Source organism: Schistocerca piceifrons, chromosome 3 (genome assembly GCF_021461385.2).
Source record: "Schistocerca piceifrons isolate TAMUIC-IGC-003096 chromosome 3, iqSchPice1.1, whole genome shotgun sequence".
Lineage (NCBI taxonomy): Eukaryota > Metazoa > Arthropoda > Insecta > Orthoptera > Acrididae > Schistocerca > Schistocerca piceifrons.
This window is the reverse complement of record NC_060140.1, coordinates 678,118,173-678,144,807: the sequence shown is the minus strand read 5'-3', so window position 1 is coordinate 678,144,807 and position 26,635 is coordinate 678,118,173. Positions and strand designations below refer to the sequence as shown.

The 26,635-nt window shown below is 37.9% G+C and overlaps 1 protein-coding gene across 1 annotated transcript; it reads right to left on the bottom strand.

Annotated features, from left to right (window-relative positions):
• Positions 1–4,512: 4,512 nt before the first annotated feature.
• LOC124789353 (biogenesis of lysosome-related organelles complex 1 subunit 1) lies at positions 4,513–25,187 on the bottom strand. Its single transcript, XM_047256680.1, has 4 exons — positions 25,030–25,187; positions 24,839–24,911; positions 7,406–7,623; positions 4,513–4,643 (listed from the first exon to the last, which is right to left on the bottom strand). The coding sequence occupies exons 1-4, from the start codon at positions 25,088–25,090 to the stop codon at positions 4,624–4,626; spliced, it is 372 nt and encodes a 123-aa protein (XP_047112636.1). The 5' UTR covers positions 25,091–25,187; the 3' UTR covers positions 4,513–4,623.
• Positions 25,188–26,635: the final 1,448 nt, after the last annotated feature.

The following is a 26,635-nucleotide window of genomic DNA, read 5'->3' as shown; positions in this document are numbered from 1 at the left end:
AGCAGATGTGTGCACAAATGTACCATTAAATGAATGAGTTTGAAACAAGGCACATTATTGGCCTGAGAGAATGCGATGCACCCACCCGGGACTTTACAGCCCATGTGGGACCAAGTGTCTAGACACGACTCTGGTGCAACACATCCTACACTACCAGAGGTGACAGTCTGTTGCCATTTATTACAGTGTGGGTTATGTACGTGTCATCCATTTCTCTATCTACCTTTTACAAATGTGCAGAAACATGCTAGACATCAATGGTGTATAGAACAACATCACTGGAGACAGGAATGGCATTAGATAGTGTTTTTGGATGAAACCAGGTTCTTTTGTTTGAAATTGATGGCCGCAGATGGGGAGCAGCATCACAGTGACTGCATTCAAACAAGACACATATGCGACAAATCATGGCCTTACGGTGTGGGGTGCTATTGGGTACAATCGTAAATCACAGTTGGTGCGTGTTCAAGGACTGTTACCAGTATGACTTATGTGAATGACATCCTGCGACCGTAGCCATACCTTTCTGCACAACACCCCAGCAACCTTTTCTCAGCAAGACCACGCATGACAACACGTTGCTGCATGAACATGTGCCTTCTTGGTATCACAGATGTTAGACTTTTGCCATGACCTGCCAGATCACCAGAGTTGTTGCCAATTGAAAATGTGTGGGATGTGGTGGAACAGGTGCAGCAATGTGACCTAATGGCAACCAAAACAGATGGAGTCTGGAACCAGCGGAATGCAGCACAGATGGTTATACCACAGGACACCATTTGCTCATTATACGCCTTGATGTCATCACACATGGAACAAGTTATAACGGCCCTTGGCAGACACTGTGTCTACCAGGCAACAGGACACATACCTGAGGTGACTGAAATGCTCATCATTTCTGCAAAACATATTAATGTACATGTCCTGTGAATATGAAAATCCTATCTCTAACTGTTCTGTTTTTAACATGAGTGTACAATTAACTACTTTTTGGAAGCCTGCAGAAATTTATAAATTGTGATAAAAAAGTAGTGGGAATTTCTGTTTTTCTTACAAGATCTTTATTTATTCATCAACATCAACTTTGCCCCCTTCAAAGTAATCCTACTCAGATATACTAGGTCTACAAATTTGCTTCCGCCATTTTTTCTCGAAGTTTGGGGCTTTATTGTGAAAATCTTACAAAAAAATTGTGATTCATAGTGTTGTCCATCACTAGCCACTACATTCTCCCATCTTTCGGATAGCATATGAATCCTGTGGCAGAAGAACTGGACGTCTTTTGTGGGGATCCATGAATCGATTCAATTTTGCACTTGTTCATATGATCGGAAGTGCTGGTCAGCCAGACTGTATGCCACTGATTGAAAAAGGTGGTAGTCAGAGAGCAATGTTTGGAGAATATGGCGAGAGGGATAGGACTTCTCATTTCAATGTTTCCATGTATATTTTGATGGGTTTTGCGACATAAGGATCGAGCACTGACTTGCTGCAAAATTATCTTTACATGTCTATCACTGTATTGTGGCCGTTTGTGTTTCAGTGCTAGGCTCGAATGCATCAACTGCTTTCGCTAATGATGTCCTGCAACTGTCTGTCTGTTTCAGTAGCTACAAAAATGTTGTCTCTTCCACCACCATGCCGTTCTTCGACATCAAAATCACGATTCTTAAGGCACTGAAAACATTCTGTGCACACTCTTCCACTAATAGTTCCCTCACCATTGGTCTTACCCAGTATTTTAAGAGCCATGGCTGCAGATTTCGTCATGTCAAAGCAGAAAATTAAAACTTCCCACAAATGACGAGAAATGGGTACATAAGTTGACATACTTAATCAAGAATAACCTTATGATGCAATCACAAATCGACTAATATTTTTATGGCATTATGTTTACATATGCCTAAGCTTATTGTATTTCACCTATGACCAACCACCCGAACCCCACTTGCTGCTACTGCCGTCTATTGCAAAACGGCGGAAGCAAAGTTGTAGACCTAATATTTGTGGCAGCACTTTTTCCAATCTTGGAATTACTTCTGTAATTCACTTTTCTTTATGGTATTCAGCTCCTTCGGTGATTCTGTTTTGATCTCTACAATGGTGGCAAAACGACGTCCTTCCATTGCTCTCTTCAGCCTCGGGAATAGAAAGTCGCAGTAATTTAAACTGAACTATTTAATCATGTCTGCCAAATTCAGTGGCTGAGGCAACATAATGGTTTCGCCTTTTGCCAAAAAATCATGAATGAGCACTGAGGTGCGAGCTGGAGAACTATAGTGATGTGATTTCCATTAGTGGTTTTGCCACAATTCTGGTAGTTTTTTTTTCGGATTGCTTCAGGCAAATGGCCAAGAACTTCCAGGTATTATTCCTTATTGACAGTATAACCATACAACAGGAACTGATGCACTATCCCACTGTAATCGAAGAAAACAGTGAGAAGAACCTTCACATGTGATTAAACTTCTTGATTTCCCCCCCCCCCCCCCCCCCCCAGTCATAGCTCTTCAGGCCATTTCCACTGGGGTGAGTGGACCTCGGTTTTGACATCATATCTTATACCCATGTTTTATCACCTGCTATAACTTCCTTTAAAAGTTCTGGATCACTGTTGACTTCATTCAGCAATTCCTAAGTGTGTGTACTCAATGTTGTCTTCGGTCGAAATTCCACAATTTTGGAACAAACTTTGCTGCTACATGCTTCATGACCAAAACATTAAAAAACAATTGCTTGGAATGAGCCAAAGGATATGCTGACATCAGCATCTTCTTTGATGGTAATTCGGTGACTTTCCAGTACCATTTTTTCTACTTCTTCCACACTGTCATCAGAAACTGATGTATACAGCATCCAGGGCAGTTGTCTTCAACATCTCCTCAAACCTCTTTGAAATGTCTGTACCACTCAAACTTCTGTATTACTCATAGTAGATTCGCCAAAAGCCACAGTCAACATTTCGAATGCATTGCTGCACTTTATTCCACTTTTCAAGCAAAACTAAATGCAAATTCTATGATCTACCTTTTTTTAAATTAAAAATTCACCGAGCACTCAAAAACATGTGTAACCTTTTCAGCTGTCAACAATAAACTAACTATTCAAACACCTGAAAATGCAAACATACAAGAGGAACAGGTGTACCAACAAGATAAAAATAAATAAATTTAAAGTCAGATGCATAATGCCTGTGAAATTAACAAAATCCCATTACTTTTTGATCACACCTCATACATCTTCACTAATTTCTCAGGTCTCACCTAAATTACATCTTATTTTGACCAAACAAGCCTGCAGGTGGAGAAGATTCTCTTAATGGATACAGTACTGGCAGGGCAAGAAAAGAGGCACTAATAAAGTAGTTGTAAGAAAGGATTAGTGTCTTGAATAAATTAACCATAGTAATTTAAATTGAATTATTTAATTAGTAATAAAAAACAATAAAACCCAATTTTACCCACTTTTTTTAATACCCATGTTTTTCTCAAACCTGGGAGTGTGTCTTCCATGAGGTCTGTTCTGAAGAAACTGTGAGCATAATTTTTAAAAAAGTGGAGACGAGAATATTTGGAGTAGGGTGTGGTTTAATAGTGAACAAGACATGTTGCAAAAGCCTAGAAATATATTCTAGTTCTGGATTCATTTCCATAACAACATTTTTAATGTCAGAAGAGATCCAAAAATTAAAAAACACACAAACAGGAGAAAGTATAGAAAAATTTGCTGGGGTATAACAGTTTCATTTTTTGCCTTCTTGTCTCAGTTCATGTTAACTGTTATTTCCTTACATTAGCTTCTTCTTTAGCAATTAATATCTACTATGGTAGCAACAAGACCCAGTAACAACAGTTGAGTCACAGTTCAAACAATGATGAACTGGTTATTTTACATGATTTTTGTTTCTGCCTTTTTTGAGTAGAAAGGTCACCTAAGGATCAACATTTGAAAATAAGCAAATTTTTGAAGCACATCCCTGAAATTCTCCAGGCAAGCAAAATGAAAGGCCCAGCCTTTTCTTACTGGACTACAACATGCAAATGCCCATAAAATATTTTAACTGTTTTATTTTGAATGATGCACAGCTGCATAGAGTAGTAAGGTAAGCCTTGATTTACTGACAGTATAATAAGCATTTAACATTGTGTTTTTCCCTGATTCTACAAATTTTAACATAATGAAAGATTACTTATAAGAAAGCATGTTGTTATTTATTTATGCCAAATAAATGTAAGATGTGCAGGAAGATGCTTTCAGATTATGTTGCACTTAGAAAAGTAGATGTGTCATGTTTGCATATCAGTTTATTGGACTTAAGTCCACAACAAACAGCCAGAGCATAAAAAAAAGCAAGTCGGGATCATACAAGAAATTGAAAACTATGTTTTTGGTACAGCAAAGAAATTGATTAATTTTAGCTAGTTTTGCAGACTGCTTTTTTAAACAGAACAAAAATTGTGGAATGTATATTTTTTAAAATGAGGAGTATCTCCAGTAGTACTTCAGCAAATCTCATATTTACAATGCAGTTTTTATTAGTATACATGTAATATGTAATGACACAAACTATTACACATAGACAAATTATTTACAATTTTGAATGTAGTGGAATACTTCCGTCTTCTACGAGGACTCCTGGGAGACTGAAACAGAGGAGCAAGTGTTTATTTGTATGAAACTATCATGAAAAGCAGTATTTCCTATACAACAACAGGAAGTAATCAGCTACAGGAGAAAAAAATCAGTTATTATTAACATTATGTTCCTATACAACAACAGGAAGTGATCAGCTACAGGAAAAAAAATCAGTTATTATTAACATTATGTCTAGGAAACCAGAGAATTTACTTTGATCAGTTATGTGGCAAAATTGCTGGACAGTACTTACTTTCAGGTATATTTTTGAAAAGCTCAAGAACTCCATGTTTATCTCATAATGTGTAGCTTCTGTTGCTCCTGAGACGATAAATATGTTTCTACTGTCATGATTCTGGGGATCAAAATAGGTTTTGACTAGTTGCCTGCTGGAGCAATAGCCTGATTCATAAACAGAGGTTTGGGCTTCTATTCACAATGAATTGCATATATGTACATGGTCGAAGGATCGGTAGCCCCACGCAATGCATGAAGAAAAAATCTGTCACTTCATTAAGCCTGAGCTTTTGACTGGTGCTAACATGGAAGATCTGTTCTAAATCCTGAGCATGCTTCAATGTTATTTGTTACATTTGTTGGCTACTAAAGCAGAAATTACTGATTCGATACATGGTGGGCATGTAAAATTTTAGTCTGCTGTGGGAAAGTCTGGAATGGTATTTTATGTCACCTATTGACCAAATGAAGAAATTGTCTCAGAAAATAAGTATTGAGATTAACTGTAATGTGCTGAAGCGATATCAAAGTGAAAAGCTTTCACCAAGCTGAGAGCAAAAGCATTAATTTATTGATTCTTATCAAATACAGAGCTTTCAGTTCATACTGATGGGTACCAGAAGTAAATAATGGGCTTTGGAATATAATATGATGATGTGAACTAAGTTCATTTATCATATTTTGGACAAACTTCAGATAATAATGTAGATATATGAATTTTATTAAGAACTGCATTTGTACTGTTAATACCAACTGCTCATTAAAATTACTTATTTTTTTCCAACTAAGCTGTTCTAAAATATGTCTTGTAGATGATGTTGAAAAGCTTTAAAATAGCTTAGGAACTGCATCATGCAATACACAATTGCACTTATTTCTATTTTGACAATTGATTTTGGTCACAATGTGATCACCCTCAAGCTGTAAAAGATGTTAATATGCATTCCACAATTACAATAATTAATCAAAATCTTGAAGTCAACCCTGACTAGAGTTGTTTTAGTCATGTTGTTAGTTTCCACTGTAGCAAATGAGAACATGATAAGTTATGTCACAAGTTATACAAAATGGAGCATTTTGAGATTTTTACTAATTATTGCAATTGTGGAATGCACAGTCACGTATAACTGCTATGATTTTTGGATGATAAGACTGACCAAAATTGACTGTAAAAATAAAAATAATTACAGCTGCATATTACATGATGCATTACGTAATGCAATTTCCTTCCATTTAGTTGTAACAAAACTGAAAATAGTGACTATGTTCACTCATTCCCCAAAAATAATCTCCCATTTGCTGTCACTTTCCTAGACAACACCTTGTGTTGAATATAGTTTTGCTTTATACACATCTGTTTTCTGCTAAAAAACAAGAATCAGTGATGAAATGTGCAACAAAATAAGGAGAAACAAATGCTGAAAAAAGTTAGAAATATCGAAACTCTGCACGATGTGTGTTGCTGTAACCTAGTCACTGAAACAGAAAACTGTTTACGTGTTGTCCAGGCTGGTTGGAGATTACATATATCATTTCAGATAAGAAGAAAGATCAGACTGGGATGTAAAAGCATATCCACGACATGAAGAGGTGTTATATGGAGTGTGAAAAAATTATCCATGGACACGAAGAAAGCAGAATGTACGTTAAAAAACATATCCAAAGATATACTCATAGTTTCTATTTGAAGCTGAGGGCTCCCAGAGATCGATCATCATGAGGAAGCACTTTTCAGCCTAAGCAGATACAACTGTCTCTGTACACATGCAAAAGTATCTGCACCTCAGTTTAATTGAATTGGTTTCTATGTAGTTATGATCAACTACATTCATCTGCATGAAAAAAAGCAAGTTTGAGGACCCAGAGGCAGAGCATGCTGCCTGAGTAGCACAGGTAGGAACTGTTTCTTCATCACATCCTTCACACTCACTGTCTTCCTAGCACTAATCCCTACTAATCCTTGTCTTACAACTACATAAAATTCTGCTGCCACCCCATTTTTTGTGCTGCCCCCCACCCCCAAATCATCTCTACTACATTTTTCTGCTCGCCACTTTAGTCGTGCAGACTCTAAACCACAATGTCTTCTCAGCAGTACTCTATTCTGTCCCTCTCCATTACCCTCCCTTGTATTCCCATGTATAACATGACCTCACTTGGGTAGAAACAATGTAGCTACGTGATCTGAAAAACAATGTAAGTCTGAAAGCCGAGCTGCAATGTCCAGCTTTTGGATTATTTTCTTGTTGGGCACCACAAATTAATAAACTGAATGAAAATAACATTTGCACAAAAACAGTTCAAATTTCAATAAATGCTTTATTCTGCACAAGTCTGTACTGAATAAAGCTTTTATTTTTCAACTGAATCCTTGTGTGGAAATATTTCTGCATTTTGTGCAACATCTTGTGTTTGTGTGTATCTATTGCTCAGTGCCACTAATGGTACCAGTGTTCCTATTATTTACATTTGACATGAAAGTTGAGTGATTAGGACAAACACTCAAAATAAAATAACTAATCATAAAACCAACCTTTATATGTATATTCCAAAGCACTTGTAATGGTTCTCATGTCAGTTTCAATGCTTCTTGCCCAATTTTCTGCATCTCCTATTTCCTTTAGAGCACTACTAAAGCTCTCTACTAGGCTCACCCACTGTTGTGTTTGTTTAGCAAAATTAGTGGCACTGTGGTGAAGCTGCTTTGCTTCAGCATCCAAACGCTTCTGATTTAGATATGCTTGAGCAACACTGAAACATGAAAATCAGTCATCTGTTAAGCCACATTCCAAAGATTTTTTCTACTGTATACCAAAATTCTGCTGTTTACGTCCAACTCATTTCCATTAGTTTGGTAACATGCATATTGTATGACTTATTTTGTCAAAACACACAACTCACAGTACTCAGTTGTCAATGAATTCACGTATAATGAAATGTAGAACCAAACTGATGCAGGCACTATAGGATGAAATTATCCAGTTCTCACAATAAAATGTAAAAAAAAAAAAAAAAGACAAGGCACTTAAATGTCTTAATACTCCTGAATCTCACCAGGGTTATGGAAGCTCTTTATCTTTGGATCTTTCTATGTTCTCTTGAATATGAAACAGCTATCGTGCGTGTCCATTTGCCTTCCAACACTTAAATGGGTGCTATGATTTGAAGAACCACAATTACCTAAATTCAAGATGTGGTGGTTGTAGAGGAAGCATTTTGGTCTTTTTAGTTTATGGTGTGGGTTCCTGTAGTCATGTCCTAGTTCATGAACCACGGGCAACGTATGAGTGACCAAGTAAGTGGTCCCGGCAGTCGGGATACCAGTTACTTTGGAATAAGGCTGGGCATCTCGGACATATTCTGAGTCGTGGTCACCTTTGTACTCATACGGCAAAGACTACCAAATCCACCGGTTAGCCCCTCAACTGTTAGGGGTAAAACCCAATGGGACTCGGGGCAAGTAAGGCTAGCAACCTGCTTCCCTGGTACTTTAAATATGATGCTGGCAACAATCAGAGCAAAATGCCTTGGACCTTTGGAGGTGACGGAGTCCCACCTCTAACTGACAAACCAGGGACTCCTAAGATACGACTTGGCAAACAAATGGTAATGAGATGGGGAGCTATTAATATCAATGGGGGCTACTCTTGGAAAAAGGTAGAGCTGGCAGAGGCTGCAAGTAAGATGGGGCTGGACGTTTTAGCTGTTAGTGACATTCGGGTAAGGGGTGAGAAAGAAGAAGAAGTGGGAGAATACAAGGTCTACTTGTCAGGAGTCAAAGCAGAAATAGCACAATGGGGTGTAGGGCTTTACATCAGGAAAGAAATGGAACCCAGCGTAGTTGCAATAAGGTATGTAAACGAACGACTGATGTGGATAGATTTGACAGTGTCTAGCAAGAAAATTAGGATTGTGTCAGTATATGCGCATTGTGAAGGGACTGATCAAGATAAGATGGATAGTTTTTATGAGGCACTCAGTGATGTAGTTGTTAGAGTAAAGGACAAGGACAGTGTTCTGCTCATGGGTGATTTTAACGCCAGGATTGGAAATCGAACAGAAGGGTACGAAAAGGTTATGGGTAAATTTGGAGAGGATATGGAGGCCAACAGGAACGGGCAGCAACTCTTGGATTTCTGTGCCAGTATGGGCTTAGTAATCACAAACTCCTTTTTTAAACATAAGAACATTCACCGGTATACTTGGGAAAGCAGGGAAACCAGATCTGTCATTGACTATATAATAACAGATCAGGAATTCAGGAAGGCTGTGAGGGACACACGTGTATTCAGGGGATTCTTTGATGACACTGATCATTATTTAATCTGCAGTGAAATTGGGATTGCGAGGCCGAAAGTGCAGGAGGTCAGGTCCATATGTAGGAGGATAAGAGTGGAGAAACTTCAGGATAAGAAAATCAGGCACAAGTACATAACAGCGATCTCAGAAAGGTACCAGTTAGTTGAATGTAGTCAATTACAGTCATTGGAAAAGGAATGGACAAGGTACAGGGACACAGTACTAGAAGTGGCTAAAGAATGTCTTGGAACAGTAGTGTGTAAAAGTAGGAGGAAGCAAACAGCTTGGTGGAATGACACAGTCAAGGCAGCCTGTAAAAGGAAAAAGAAGGCGTATAAAAAATGGCTACATACTAGAACTCAGGTAGACAGAGAAAGTTATGTTGAAGAAAGAAACAAAGCCAAACAGATAATTGCAGCATCCAAGAAGAAATCTTGGGAAGACTTTGGAAACAGGTTGGAGACATTGAGTCAAGCTGCTGGAGAACCATTCTGGAATGTAATTAGCAGTCTTCAAAAGGGAGGTAAGGGAGGTAAGAAGGAAATGACAAGTATTTTGGACAGGTCAGGAAAACTGCTGGTGAATCCTGTGGAAGCCTTGGGCAGATGGAGGGAATATTTTGAAGAGTTGCTCAATGTAGGTGAAAATACGATCAGAAATGTTTCAGATTTCGAGGTAGAATGGGATAGGAATGATGATGGAAATAGGATCACGTTTGAGGAAGTGGAGAAAATGGTCAATAGATTGCAGTGCAATAAAGCAGCTGGGGTGGATGAAATTAAGTCGGAACTCATCAAGTACAGTGGAACGTCAGGTCTTAAATGGCTACACAGGATAATTGAAATGGCCTGGGAGTCGGGACAGGTTCCATCAGACTGGACAAAAGCAGTAATCACACCAATCTTTAAACATGGAAACAGAAAGGATTGTACCAACTACAGAGGTATCTCTTTAATCAGCGTTGTGGGTAAAATCTTCTCAGGTATTGTTGATAGGAAAGTGCGAGTATTAGTTGAGGAGCAATTGGATGAAAATCAGTGTGGGTTTAGGCCTCTTAGAGGTTGTCAGGACCAGATCTTTAGCTTACGACAAATAATGGAGAAGTGTTATGAGTGGAACAGAGAATTGTATCTATGCTTTATAGATCTAGAAAAGGCATATGACCGGGTTCCTAGGAGGAAGTTGTTGTCTGTTCTACGAGATTATGGAATAGGAGGCAAACTTTTGCAAGCAATTAAAGGTCTTTACATGGATAGTCAGGCAGCAGTTGGAGTTGACGGTAAACTGAGTTCATGGTTCAGAGTAGTTTCAGGGGTAAGACAAGGCTGCAACCTGTCTCCACTGTTGTTCATATTATTTATGGATCATATGTTGAAAACAATAGACTGGCTGGGTGAGATTAAGATATGTGAACACAAAATAAGCAGTCTTGCATATGCGGATGACTTAGTTGTGATGGCAGATTCGATTGAAAGTTTGCAGAGTAATATTTCAGAGCTAGATCAGAAATGTAAGGACTATGGTATGAAGATTAGCATCTCCAAAACGAAAGTAATGTCAGTGGGAAAGAAATATAAACGGATTGAGTACCAAATAGGAGGAACAAAGTTAGAACAGGTGGACGGTTTCAAGTACTTAGGATGCATATTCTCACAGGATGGCAACATAGTGAAAGAACTGGAAGCGAGGTGTAGCAAGGCTAATGCAGTGAGCGCTCAGCTACGATCTACTCTCTTCTGCAAGAAGGAAGTCAGTACCAAGACTAAGTTATCTGTGCACCGTTCAATCTTTCGACCAACTTTGTTGTATGGGAGCGAAAGCTGGGTGGATTCAGGTTACCTTATCAATAAGGTTGAGGTTACGGATATGAAAGTAGCTAGGATGATTGCAGGTACTAGTAGATGGGAACAATGGCAGGAGGGTGTCCACAATGAGGAAATCAAAGAAAAACTGGGAATGAACTCTATAGATGTAGCAGTCAGGGCGAACAGGCTTAGATGGTGGGGTCATGTTACACGCATGGGAGAAGCAAGGTTACCCAAGAGACTCATGGGTTCAGCAGTAGAGGGTAGGAGGAGTCGGGGCAGACCAAGGAGAAGGTACCTGGATTCAGTTAAGAATGATTTTGAAGTAATAGGTTTAACATCAGAAGGAGCACCAATGTTAGCACTGAATAGGAGATCATGGAGGAATTTTATAAGGGGGGCTATGCTCCAGACTGAACGCTGAAAGGCATAATCAGTCTTAAATGATGATGATGATGATGATGATGATGATGATGAGTTTATTCCAATAAATATAGGCATTTGGTCAGATTCCAATGCTGTCTCAATTTTCATGTTGTGCCAGAGGTCTGAAAGCTTGTAAAAGGAAGCGACAGAGCAGTTACATTTCAGTTTTCTTTATAGATATCTTGTGATATTTGCTTCGAAATGAATATGAGTCCTAAAAGAAGGCAGAGTATATACATCTGGATCCTTCTAAATGCTGATATGATGTACTTTCAACCAGACAGATATAAACTGGCAGAAAGTGTAAAGGTAACAGGAACAGTTTGGGAGGAGAGAGAGTTTTTTCCTTTCAAACTATAGATTGTCAACACAATTTAGTAGATTCTGTTATGAAAAGTAAAAACTGAGAGTAGTATGAGAGAAAAAAAATCAGAAATGTGAAACAAGATCACAATAAATATTAATGGTGATGAGGCAAGGGAGTGAGGAAACTGACATATGAGTAAAAAGATTTGAAATGCAGAGCATGACTGAAAGCTACAGATGTGGCTGACAGGTGTGGATTACTTAAGTGCAGCTGAAACAGGAACAGGTAAAATAATAACACAATAAATTTTTTGGACAGAATCAACTAAAGTTTCAAGTACCGTCCTTCTGCTTTGATCTGTGATGTAACTGTCTCACAGTACATCATGCTGCTGCAGTGTATTTCAAATGGACTGTGTTTGCAGAGGGCATGTTGGGGTATGTTGTGGCACTCTCTAGTGTGGGATGTTCCCTTCTACATTTTTTTGAGTACTGTTAATGATTTGCTGGACTTCTTGAGTGCTGCTTGTGAGACAAATATTGGAAGAGTTCACAACAATCTGTTGGTAAGTTATTTTGATTTTGGTAGTTATGGGCAATACATTCATTTTCTGGTTTGGAACTATTAGTGTTGTGTGGTGCTTATGGTCGTAGATTTAATTTTGTGTTTCATTTTTTGTTAGTTTTGGACATGAACAATAAAATTCATGAATACGTCCCTCCATGCAACAATGAGGTGTAATATTTGTTTCGTTAGTGGTAGAAGAAAGAGTGAAAGAAATATTAAAAAATATTTGACCAAATAAGGAAGGTTGGTCTTGGGAAATTCACATCACAACTGTGATGGCACAATGTGGTTATTACTTTAACACACATAAAAATCTCTATCTATTTTATTATATTTCATAACCTTTAATGATATATCTAAAAACAAAGATGATGTGACTTATACCGAACGGAAGCGCTGGCAGGTCGATAGACACACAAACAAACACAAACATACACACAAAATTCTAGCTTTCGCAACAAACGGTTGCTTTGCCAGAAAAGAGGGAAGGAGAGGGAAAGATGAAAGGAAGTGGGTTTTAAGGGAGAGGGTAAGGAGTCATTCCAATCCCGGGAGCGGAAAGACTTACCTTAGGGGGAAAAAAGGACGGGTATACACTCGCGCACACACACACATATCCATCCACACATACATATGTGTGGATGGATATGTGTGTGTGTGCGCGAGTGTATACCTGTCCTTTTTTCCCCCTAAGGTAAGTCTTTCCGCTCCCGGGATTGGAATGACTCCTTACCCTCTCCCTTAAAACCCACTTCCTTTCGTCTTTCCCTCTCCTTCCCTCTTTCCTGACGAAGCAACCGTTTGTTGCGAGAGCTAGAATTTTGTGTGTATGTTTGTGTGTCTATCAACCTGCCAGCGCTTTCGTTCGGTAAGTCACATCATCTTTGTTTTTAGATATAACCTTAAATGATTTACATATGCCATCACTCTTCCACCCCCCCCCCCCCCCCCCCCTCCTGATGTATCAAGCCTTGGTGGCTATTTTACATCATCACTGAAAGTACTGACCATGAGAAATAAGAAATATTATAAAGATGACTCCCCCACAACGACTAAGCCTTTACATGTTGGGGAGGAGGGGGCGGGGGGGGGGGGGGGGCAGCGTGGCTCAGCAGTCAATGATCTGAATGACCAAAGCGGTACAGTCTACTTCTAAGAGCTGGTCACTACCACATGGGTAGTAAAGGTGGAAACGATGGGCCTCAGTACAGAAGATACAGCAGAAGAGGCAAAGCACCAAGCAGAATAAAAATTCATATTCTATCTGACTTCCAACAAGTGACTACATGATTAGCATCTGTCTACATGCTGAGATGGTGGCTGCAAAAATCAATAGCATCTGTTACCAAAGTGTTTGGCTACAAAAGGCATTAGTTGCCATAATTGGTGGCCTGTTAAGACCCATCTGGCAATTTGATTACAGATGTAACATCCCACATAGGGGTTAACACCCCTTCCTAATTTACTTTCAACGAAGACATGATCATAAACACTGAATGCAAAAGTACTCCAGTGTTGGAAACAGTGATGCAACTAGGCCATCAAATTCTGGAGAACATAGAACATCATGTAAGAAAGAGTTGGAGCTTCCTAGAATGTCTCACATAAGGTCTAAGAAAAAACATCAGCTAGGCACACTGAACATTGACACTTCACTAAAGACTGGGAAACTTAAACAACTGATGGATGTATTAAACAGACACAACATACTCATACCAATATTTCCAGGAAACTAGATGTGGAGATGAGAATTCATCTGAACCAGAGGCCTACAGGATTTATAAAGGGGAACTGGCCATAAAGAATAAACAGAAAGTCACTTATGCTTGGAACGGAATCTAACAGAATCCATAACAAATTTTGTGTCCCCATCAGAGCAAATATCAATTCTCTCATTCTGATCAGCAAACAAGGGCTCTATGATCATAAATGCACATACACCTACCAACAATGACAATAGAAAAAAATCCAGAAAAGGTCGAATAGTTTTGGGAAAAACTAGAAAATGGACAATCAAAAAATATCACACCACCACATACAAGTATTTCTTAGGGACTTCAATATATGGGTTGGCAGAGAAGAAAAATACAAGGCATTAGTGGAAATTTTCCCAATAACAATGGATCATCAACTTCTGTAGACAGTTTGATTTAAAACTAATGTCAACCTCTTTCAGAAAATTACCATGGAAAAGAAGACCTTGTCTTCTCCTAATACACCTTCAGGCTCATATCAATTGCATAATGTGGCATTACCCAAACAAATCGATACAAAAGTTATGGATGTATTGGTCAGAAGAGAACTACGTATAGATTTGAATTGCTTTTTGACAGAAATCAAAGACAGCTTTCAACCCAAAAAACCAAACCCAAAATTAAAAAAGTCCATAGACTTGAAAAACTTTTCTCTCAGACAACAGGAATGAATTCATTAAAAAGCTTCACACAAAGGAAATGGGAAATTGGGATGAGAGCAGATATCCCACAGTGGAAACGGTGAAAGAACAAGAACAACAAGGAAACAGGATGGTGGAATAAGATATGTGATGAAGTGGCAGAGCATAGACTAACAGCTGCTAAAAGGAGAGAGACTGACACACATTCACTGAGATCAGAAGACAGACATAAAATAATATTCAAACAGAGGAGCTAAAATATAACAAAAATGACTATAGGTAACAGATACAAATTTCAGACAGAACAACACTACAGACTTCTACAAAGTCTTCAAAGAAGAAATATCAGGGTACAAGCCAGTGAGTGAGCCCACACTGCAACGATTCAACAGGCAAACTGATTCCAACAACAAATACAACTGTAAGTTACTAACAAAATACTTCAAAAATCTTATAAATTGGGAGGAACTAACACAATGACTAATTTCCAAATAGCCTCAAATGGAAAATCCACCTTCTCTGAAGGTGTGTTTTGCATCAGACTTAAAATACACTGTCCAGCTGAAAAACAACAGAGCACCATGTGACAACGGGATATCAGCTGAGATGGGGAAATTGGGAGGGAAGAAAGAAGATGAAAATATTTATGAGGTTATTAAAGATTTCTGGGGGAAAGGAAGAATACCTGATGACAGAAAACAAGCCATAATCCAACTGCTACATAAGAAGGGCGACAGAACAGACACCAATAATTATCAAGGCAAATCTTTACTTCCAGTCACCTACAAAATTATATCCAAAGCTGAATAAGAGAAAAGACCAAGCAGACCCCACAATTGACGAGTACCAAGCAGGGTTCAGAAAAATAGATCGTGTTCAGAACAAATTTTTAACTTGGAAACAATCCTCAGAAGCAGAACAATGTGGAACCTTAACACAGTTGTCTTATTCATTGACTTAATACATGCCTACAATAATGTAGTCGGGTACACAGTATTCCTAATGCTGAAAGAAGCAGGTATCAACTAAACCAGCAGACAATTAGTTGAACAGACACACACAGAGATAACTTTGAAAGTTAAATTCCTAGAAGTTTTTGAAACCCTCGGAATTAACACAGTTGCGTGGCAGGGTGATGGGCTTTCACCGATTTACTTCAATTTGGTCTTATAAAAGATCAAGAGACAATAGAATGAAGAGATACAAGAGAAAAACATCTAAGGAAACCAACAAAATCATAAGACAGTGGAATAAAGAAGAAAAATATCTAAGGAATCCATCTATGTCAAGGAAGCTGAAGATCTGGGGTGAAATGTGTCACTTTTGCTGATGATATTGCAGTAATCTCTAAGGACAAAACAGGTGCAAAGATAATGACAAAAACACTTCCCAAAATTGCTGCTAAACCAGATTACAAATATTGTATGACAAAATGAAACATCAAAAGAGGTGATAAATTTAACTATTTACAAGAGCAGATACAATAAAATGGATTACACAACACCATAAGTAAAGGAAGATTGAAGAAAATGGAATTAGCATACAACTTTGTAGTGAAGAATGCAAAGGTTCGACTTCATATGTACATGATACGTAACCAACATGACCCTATAAAGCTACACTGCTGTTTGTGTAAAGTGCAACGCTGAGAAGGAATTATCCGAATGGCGCAACACTTGGTGGAAGTGGCAACTGGTGTGCAAACAATACGTGATACATTTTGCAGTGAGATGGGGTACACGTACGCCAAGCACAGCCCTTTCATGACAGTCCGACAGGGTTGGTCTTGTGCCCAATCTAGTTGGTGCAAAACTGTCACACAAGGTGGAAACAATACAGAGTGCCAGTAAGCCTTGTCAACAGCAATGGGAGCAGTATCGGCATGCGAGTGGGTTGTACCGTGACATTTCGGCTCACACAGGGCAAGCTGCTACGACAGTGATGTGTGTGTGGAAGCAGGGGATAAAGGAAGGTCGTATGCAGCAACGAGCGGAAACTGGACCACGGAACGTGACCACAGCACAGGATCTTGTCCGCATGGCCATTACAAACCATACAGCATCATCCACAGTGTTGGCTCGTCACTGGAGCACTGCAACAGGTATGAACTTTTCTGCACCCATGGTTTGTCACCGTCTGCTGCAGTTTGGACTGAACGCATGCATGCCATTACCTTGGCTTCCTTTGTCCAGAAAAGCACAAGCTCCTCCAACTGCAATGGGCATGTGAACACCATCACTATGGTGCTGAGTGGCAACGTGTAATCTTTTCAGATGAGTCCCACTTCAACATGTCCTACAGTAATGGCCGTATACGTGTCCAGCGGTACTGTGATGAGCGCAACCTGGAGGGCTACATCGTGGAGCGGCATAGTGGACACGCACCAGGTGTGAAGGTTTGGGGTGCCATCGGCTACAACAGATCTCGCCTCATGTACGTATTGCAGGCACTCTGAACAGCAACCTGTACCTAACGGAGGTCGTGGAGCCTGACATACTCCTCCTGCTTCAGGCATCTCCACAGGTCAAATTTCAACAGGACAATGCCTGGCCACATATTGCCAGGAATGTACAGGCCTTCTTCAAAGAGTGACGGGTACCATTGCTTCCCTGGCCAGCACGTTCACCACACGTCGCCCATCGAATGTGTCGTGGGTATGGTCGTCGGCACCTGGTGCGTCACGGTCCTCCAGTAACTGGTGTCACAGATTTGTGGGCTCGGATACAAATTGCCTCGAGGGAAATCCCTCAAGAACATATTCAGAACCTTACTGATTCAATGCCATGGCAAATAGCAGCTCTAATTGTAGCGCATAGTGCCCACACGACATACTGAATAGTAGGGCTCAAGGGACATATACAGATCTGAAAAGGTAATGATTTGTTACTTTACATGTACCTAACCTGTGGTGTTGAATTAATTGAATTCATGCATTTCCTTCTTGGTGTTGCAATTTCCACAAATGATAGTGTATTTTGCTCTCTAACAATGTGTGTACAATCCTGATACAATTATCTCGAGGTATTCCTTCTAAGGGAGTCTAAAAGTAACTGCAGAAACCTTTAACAGGAAAGTAACAGTTATTATTCAACAATAACTTGAAGTTACACAATGACCCAACAAATATCTCTGATCACTTCCCCTGACACAACAGAAGTGAGAACAAGTGGCGACCTCACTTCCCAAACTTTCGTTTTTAAAGACTGAATAGATACAGATTTTCCTAGAAATTTTTTGTACACACGGTCTGTGGATTACAGATAACATCTGTTCTCTTGTGCTTAACATTAAATTGGTTGCTTGACCATCTCAGAAAAATTTTATATTTGCTGGGTGAATTCCCCAATGTTTAGTAACCACAAAAATATTTTTTTAAAAAAATTATTGTTTATTATTTTGAAATGGTGGCCATATTTGTTCCAGGCCACATGCGGTTTTTTGTATTTGCAAGATTCTACATTTTTTACAATTATTCAGTAGTGGATTGTCCTAAGCCTTTCAGATGAAATACATTTAGTTCAACACACACTGGTCAAGCAACCAATTATTTTTTCCTTGGACCACTTTGTATGGATTGACCCTTTCATGTATGAACCACAGCTTTAGCTCTAACATTTTTTTTAATTGTATTTTTTTGTTGCAAGTGAAATAAATTGTGTTGATTATTTATGTACACCATAGGTACACATTACTCCAAATACAAACAAAGCAGAAGGATTATTTTTTCCTGTGTATTCTTTACTCTATCATCTTTAAAGCAGACTACTGAAAAGATGGTGCTGTCGTAAATTGTGATATAAAAAAATTGGAAGTATGATTATCAAAAATTTTGGAAATGAATTTACGGTTTTACTAGAAAAGAGCATTTTATTTTCAAAGTTAAGTCACAAGAGAAGTCTGCTGTTTAGTTCAGCATGTTTTAAGACAGTGAACAAAATTTCAGCTCGCTGCCTTTAATAGTTTTTAACCAAAGTGTACCAGAACATGAAATAATTTACCTTTTTTGAAGTTCAAGTTAAAGGTAAAAACTTCCAATTGAATCTCAAAGTTGAAATTCATACTTAAGTTTGATATCACAAAAGTCTATTAACTGTGAAATTTTCAGATTTTTATCTGGTCCCCCAACAAAGATAATGCAGGCCACAAAACGGAAAAATTTTAAAAATTCATTTTTAAAATAGTGCATTTTTTTAAACTGTAAGCTGCACACCATTGATACTCCATAAAAAGTAACTATACTATACAGTGTAATAGTAGAAAAAATATTAAAGCTGAGAAATTAATCTTTCTTTGGAAAACTACTGTTCAAAAATTGAGCTTTTTTAATTTGTGGCTGACAACTTTAAACTATGAAAAATATATTAAAGAATACATTCATATAAGTGATAATAATGTTAATTTGTAGCCCAGCGTGTGTTGAACTAAACACATTTTTTTTCCTTGCAATAATTTACCAACAGCCGTATGTATTGTAGAAATTTATTTTATTTTATGAACTTCTATGTGCTACCAGTTTTGGCATTATACTGATGCCATCTTCAGGCCCCTGTACAATAAGTAGAAGAAATGTACTATTATAAAAAATATTGAACATACGTTAACTATTGACAGGTATCATGTTAACTATTTAAGTGGCTCAAAAAGCCATATTGTATATCACTAAAACAATATGTAACATTAGGGCACATATGCTTCTGCCAATGTCATACTGTTGTTAATAGTTTCCACTGTTTTACTCGAATATAACATGATGTATGAACATATGTATACGCTATTATTCATAAAACCATACCACACAGTTGTAGTAGGCCATGCAACACATCAAATGTACTGCATACATGTATGTGCAGTGGAACAGTGGAAAATTTTTTTTAAATATAATAATTAACTAATATAGATGACAATAAAATAAATTAAAATACAAGAAAATGAGACAACCATGTCTGAATTCATAAGTTACATATGTGTGGTCTAGGTCGTATTATGTGTGGTATGACAAACAGCTGCCGCAATATTAACGATAAAAAGCATAAAAGAGTTTGTCTTAAAACGTAATTGCATTCACGAAGTAAACCAATGCAGTCGTACTATAAAATCATCAAACACCTGGTCATCATAGGCACTTCATTGGGACCCTTATGTAGGACAACCCCACATTGTGCTGAGTGGATTAACGCAATGCCAGTAGCTGTTTCATATAGTCATGGTTACAAAGAAGATTCTCAATCTCTGTGTATCAAAAATGTCTATCTCCATACATATAAGTCCTATACAATTATGCAGAATTATACCAAGTGGAATTGATAGAATAAAAAGGAAAAAAAAAGAAAAAGAGAAATATAGGAGGCCACTTATATGTCTGAACGTAAATCTCAAAATGAAATGTATACCATCCCTAAGACTATGGGTATCACCCATAACCATGCCGAATCATTCTCAGGTTGCATTAAGGCCAAGGGTGGTAGCATATGAGATGAGTATCCGGATCTTAAGTACATCCTCCAGTGTCATCATATTCTGTCTAATGACCTTAATGAGTCTGAAACTATCTGCATGTGTCAAAATGTCATGGTACCTAAAAACTGGTCAAAATATTTGACTAGCTAAAAGCAAACAATAACGGACATATACCTATTAGCTAAGTGTCATGGAATGCAATGTTGCATCAAGTTTAAAATTGGTTAAGTGGCAACTTAAAGAGTGCAGCGATAGGTGAACAGTACAGTAATCCAAAAGGGTTAGAAAATAATGTTGGACACATTTGCAAGTTATGGCAGTGGACAACTTCCATGGGAGGGGTATATTGGACAATAGGGTTTCGCAATATTTGCATTTCGTCTGTCAACCTCTTCCTACATGAATTGTAGTAAATATGTACATTAACTATTAATATCACGGCAACACCGAAGTAGATATAAGTGATAGGATGGACAAAATAATTTTAGTAGTTTAGACTAAGGTGTAGGTAGCCATTGAAACCTAAGGTAAGAGATTGTTATCCGCAGTTCACATATTTTACATTTTTCATTTTGACTCGTATATGGTGAGTGTTTGTGCTTGGTTCACATCAGATCTGTATTATTTGAACTTAATCGAACCACTGCGTCCCCATCGAATCACTTGGCCTCTGATACATTTGAAGCCACTGAGTTTTTACACCTATTTGGTAACATTAAATATATTTTAGACTTACTTCTGATAACATTTCCCAGTTAGGTACCTGCATAACCTTACTACAGTTTAGTTATAAGGGGGTTTTACCACAGTGAGTATGTGGATGGCTGGTACTTAAAATGGATGAACAGTTTTACAGACACTGCATTATAGGTGTTACCCTGTCAAGATTTAAAGATATCGGTACGCATAAATAGGAAGTGACATATATTTTAACTTTAGTCTAGGTCATCAGTAATGTACCAGCAAAATTACTTATATTCTCATAGATATTGTTAGATCAATGTTGCCATACATCTTTAAATGAGATACTTACAAAACTTGTGTACCGATGATCATGGGTATCATAGCATAATACTTTGGAATTTTGTGTACTACACTTAGATGCTATTTAGATATTTGCCAATATAAGTGTTGTGTCGGTAGCTGGGCCGACACCGTGAAGTTGAGATGGCTGAAAAGGCAAGCTAGACTAACGCAGACGGGCGTGATGTACTGGAACAGGATACGTAATTAATGTTAGGAAGAAAAGTACGGAGCAGGATTAATACTTATCTTTAATATCATTGTGGTACATCGATCTTGACGATACACAGGAGACTTTAAGTACAATCACTGTATGGCTAATGGCGCCTTGCTAGTTCGTAGCCATTAACTTAGCTGATGGCTATTCTGTCTCTCGGCTAATGAGAGAGAAAGGCTTTGTACATCTGGTCGGTAGCTAGGTTCTCGTACAACTGGGCGGTAGCTAGGTTCTCGTACAACTGGGGCGAGTCCTCTCTCGTATCACGAGACCTGCCTTGGTGGTGGCGCTAGGTCTGCGATTACACAGTGGCGACACGCGGGTCCGACATGTACTAAATGGACCGCGGCCGATTTAAGCTACCACCTAGCAAGTGTGGTGTCTGGCGGTGACACCACAATAAGCACTTATGGTCAATACTACATTTTTTCCCTTCCCATGGAAGTTGCCCACTGCCATAACTTGCAAATGTGTCCAACATTATTTTCTAACCCTTTTGGATTACTGCACTCTTAAGTTGCCACTTAACCAATTTTATACTTGATGCAACATCGCATTCCGTGACACTTAGCTAATAGGTATATGTCCGTTATTGTTTGCTTTTAGCTCGTCAAATATTTTGACCAGTTTTTAGGTACCATGACATTTTGACCTATGCAGGTAGTTTCAGACTCATTAAGGTCATTAGACAGAATATGATGACACTGGAAGATGTACTTAAGATCCGGATAATCATCTCATATGCTACTACACTTGGCCTTAATGCAACCTGAGAATGATTCGACATGGTTATAGGTGATACCCTTAATCTTAGGGATGGTATACATTTCATTTTGAGATTTATGTTCAGACATATAAGTGGCCTTCTACATTTCTCTTTTTCTTTTTTTCCTTTTTATTCTATCAATTCCACTTGGTATAATTCTGCATAATTGTATAGGACTTATATATATGGAGGTGACTATATGAGGCAGCTACTGGCATTGCATTAATCCACTCAGCACAATGTGGGGTTGTCCTACATAAGGGTCCCAATGAAGTGCCTACGATGACCAGGTGTGTGATGATTTTATAGTACGACTGCATTGGTTTACTTCGTGAATGCAATTGCGTTTTAAGACAAACTCTTTTATGCTTTTTATCGTTAATATTGCGGCAGCTGTTTGTCATACCACACATAATACGACCTAGACCACACATATGTAACTTATGAATTCAGACATGGTTGTCTCATTTTCTTGTATTTTAATTTATTTTATTGTCATCTATATTAGTTAATTATTATATTAAAAAAATTCTTCCACTGTTCCACTGCACATACATGTATGCAGTACATTTGATGTGTTGCATGGCCTATTACAACTGTGTAGTATGGTTTTACGAATAATAGCGTATACATACGTTCATACATCATGTTATATTCGGTAAAGCAGTGGAAACTATTAACAACAGTATGACATTGGCAGAAGCATATGTGCCCTAATGTTACATATTGTTTTAGTGATATACAATATGGCTTTTTGAGCCACTTAAATAGTTAACATGATACCTGTCAACAGTTAACGTATGTTCAATATTTTTTACAATAGTACATTTCTTCTACTTATTGTACAGGGGCCTGAAGATGGCATCAGGATAATGCCAAAACAGGTAGCACATCGAAGTTCATAAAATAAAATAAATTTCTACAATACATGCAGCTGTTGGTAAATTATTGCATCAAGAAGTTCATGCCAGCTGTCGTCCCACAATCGATAATGGATCAATGAAGATTAAATGCATTTTATCTGAAAGGCTTAGGACAATGCACTATGAATAATTGTAAAAAAATGTAGATGCCTGCAAATACGAAAAAACACATGCAGCCTGGAACAAATATGGCCACCTTATCAAAATAATAAACAATAATTTAAAAAAAAAAATTTTTTGTGACTACTAAACATTGGGGCAGTCATCCAGCAAATATAAAATTTTTCTGAGATGGTCAAGAAACCATTGCTGGACCACTTGGTATGGATTGACTCAAAAATGTTCCCAAAAGATGCCTTAAACGATGGTAAGCATTATATGGGCTTACATATCTTATTCTATAAGTTACACTGTTTAGAAAACTGACAATCTTTTTCAAGGTTTCCCCTGGTATTCACAGACCAGTGCCCTTAACAAGCAAGAAGTACAGTTCTACTTCAGTATGTTACAGTTGCATGTTACAATTATAGTAAACTTGCACTTCTCAGAAGGTAGTGTTTGAAGTGTCATTTTCCAAGCGAACTGCGGTAGGCCTACTGTACTCATTTCAATATTGAATTATGAGTGATTGAGATAATTTCATAATTGTTGACAAGCTCTTAAAAATCTCAACTCCTGTTCTTCAATAATGTTAAAGAAGCAATGTACATGACACTTTTAAGGTGACTCTATACACAAAAATTTGTAAGATGCAGATAAGGTGATTTTGCAAGACTAATGTAGTGGTCAGTCTTGAACTATGCATCACTGAGTGTATCAGTGCATTATACGTCATCTCATAAAAACTGAATAAGCTGGTGCTTTGCCCTGCATGTATAGGACACTATAACACTATTCCAAGGGGGCTTCCATGACACTCCCTTTCATTAAAAGCAACTGTACCGTGTTATCCAATAACACTCCTCAATCACCATTACATTTCTTAACAGGAAAATGTTTACCAAGCATTAAGTCCATTGGAGCTGGTATCCACAACTTTGTAATTATCTTAAGTTCCATTTGGGGATACATGCTCACTGAAATGTTTTTGTTTCTGTAATTCAATTGTGGCAGCTTGTGCCACTAATTGTGATATGACTATGCACAGTCTATAATTATACAACATTATGAAGTATATTATGTATCACAAAACTGATCAACAGTAACAGAAGTAAGAAGGTAAGTGCTGCACATCTCATCAATCAAGATGTCATCAATTGAGGATAGAACAAGCATGAGGCCCTTTTCAAATGAACAGTTCTGTCATAGTCAACATGTGGAAACCACTTAGAAACTGAATACAAATAGCAAGATGATGATTTCTATTTACAATAAAATGCATACCACAAAGCACTTCTTCCATATTTACTTTTTAATGAAGCCATTCTCTCGCATTATTATTATTATTAACTCTGCGGTGATCATTATGAGAACTGGCAGTATGCATTATTAAAGGGCCAGGAATGAAACAGTGACTTTAATCCGGTACTCACAAATTTGTGTCAGCAGTCAAACTGCAAAAACTTTGAAGCATCTGCTTCAATACCTGCTTAACGAAGTGTAGAAACTTATCCCTCAACAACACTTAGCTAAAAAGTATTAAACTTTGTTTTAGGCTAAAAGTGTGGTTCCGCTAAAATGTGTATTAAGTGGTGTGTCATACAAGAAACTGACATTTTTGAGAGGGTGCTGTAAATTTTTATTGTCCATTTCAATTTGAAATATTTGGAATTTATACATACCCTACGTTTAAGTGGTCAACTAAAGCCTCTGTCAAATTGGTTGCCGCAGCAACAGCTTCTCTTCTTTTCTGCTCTGGTGTGAAAAAAATAAACAATTACTTGTGGCTATTTCCGGCAGGATGCATGTTTATATTGCAAACTTTTACAGTACGTTAAAATAAAGCACTGATTTCCGACGTTCATGCATTTACCCTGCGCTTCCTTTCGAGCAGTTTGTTTGGCTTGGTGTTCCTTAACTAAGGTGGATAACATTTTAAAGACCTTTTTTCGAATAGTACACAATTTTTTCTGTGCTTTAATCGTTGTAATCGAAGTTATTCTCGATTACTAAATTCGTATGATCTTGACGATTGTATCGATCTTTCGACTACAGTAAGTCTTTGACCGCGAAGTGTCCAGCGTGCGTCTATATTTATTTATTTAAATGTCAAGTTCCGTAGGACCAAATTGAAGAGCAAATCTCCAAGGTCATGGAACGTGTCAGTATATGAACCTACAACATAAAAAGTAATAACAGATAAAAATAAATGTTCATGAACCTGAAAGAAAATCAGTCCATAAGTTTAAGCAAACGCTATCAGCAATACAATGAGAATCATCTTAATTTTTCAAGGAACTCCTCGACAGAATAGAAGGAGTGACCCATGAGGAAACTCTTCAGTTTCGATTTGAAAGCGCGTGGATTGCTGCTAAGATTTTTTAATTCGATTGGCAGCTTATTGAAAATGGATGCAGCAGTATACTGCACACCTTTTTGCACAAGAGTTAAGGAAGTCCGATCCAAATGGAGGTTTGATTTCTGCCGAGTATTAACCGAGTGAAAACTGCTTATTGTTGGAAATAAACTAACATTGGTAACAAGAAACGACAATAAGGAGTATACATACTGAGAGGCCAACGTCAAAATACTCACACTCGTGAAAAGACGTCGACAAGAGGTTCGTGAACTCACACCACTTATTGCCCGAACCGCCCGTTTCTGAGCCAAAAATATCCTTCTAGAATGGGAAGAGTTACCCCAAAACATAATACCATACGACATAAGTGATTAAAAGTAAGCAAAGTAGACTAATTTTCGTGTCGAAATAGCAAACCACAGTCTTTGTTAGACTGTGATTCAAACTAGATGTCGGAAAGTAAAATATTTGAAGCTCAAGTTTTCATCAGCTTTTGAGAAATATGTTTTTTGCTTACAATGCAGACACGTCTCTAGGGTATAGTAACTGGAAATGATAACATGCAACCTTTATAGCCCTGCGATTGTAACTACTTAACATAAGTATCATTCCATGCACATCCACTCCAGAATGACAATTTTTATTTTCAGATAATTAATTCTGAAGTAGACTTATCATTATAAGATATTTCATTTATAGCTACATTGTCGACTTTGGCACTGATTCCGGAATGACGATTTTATTTTCAGATAATTAGTTCTGAAGTACTCTTACCATTATAAGATATTTCATTTGTTGCTACATTGTCGACTTTGGCACTGATTCTCCAAAATCCTCCACCATTAAAAGTGATAGCAACAGTGTAACTTGCAGTGGAGTTAAGACATTTTGTAGGATAAAGTAAAGGCTAATACTCAATAATGTATGCAGTTTAATAAGTTTAGACGTTGCTTGCATGAAGGTAATACAATGTTTCAGAGCTCATTGACAGAAGATTCAGTTATGGAATCGGTTTCGCTTTGTGACAACACTTTTTGCCAGAATGGCATTTGCAGGATGGTGCTCAGTAATGCCTAACTTACTTAAAAGTGACTTAATCTCTTTCATCTTCTCCTCCTCT

What these genes read in the sequence shown, in the direction of transcription:
- LOC124789353 (XM_047256680.1), bottom strand. Translation starts at nt 25,090, where the DNA reads ATGTTATCCACCTTAGTTAAGGAACACCAAGCCAAACAAACTGCTCGA. An exon ending in GTTGACCACTTAAACGTAGG is followed by an intron (nt 7,624 to 24,838) that starts GTATGTATAAAT and finishes TTCATGTTTCAG; the next exon opens with TGTTGCTCAAGCATATCTAA. An exon ending in TTTGGAATATACATATAAAG is followed by an intron (nt 4,644 to 7,405) that starts GTTGGTTTTATG and finishes CCTCTGTTTCAG; the next exon opens with TCTCCCAGGAGTCCTCGTAG.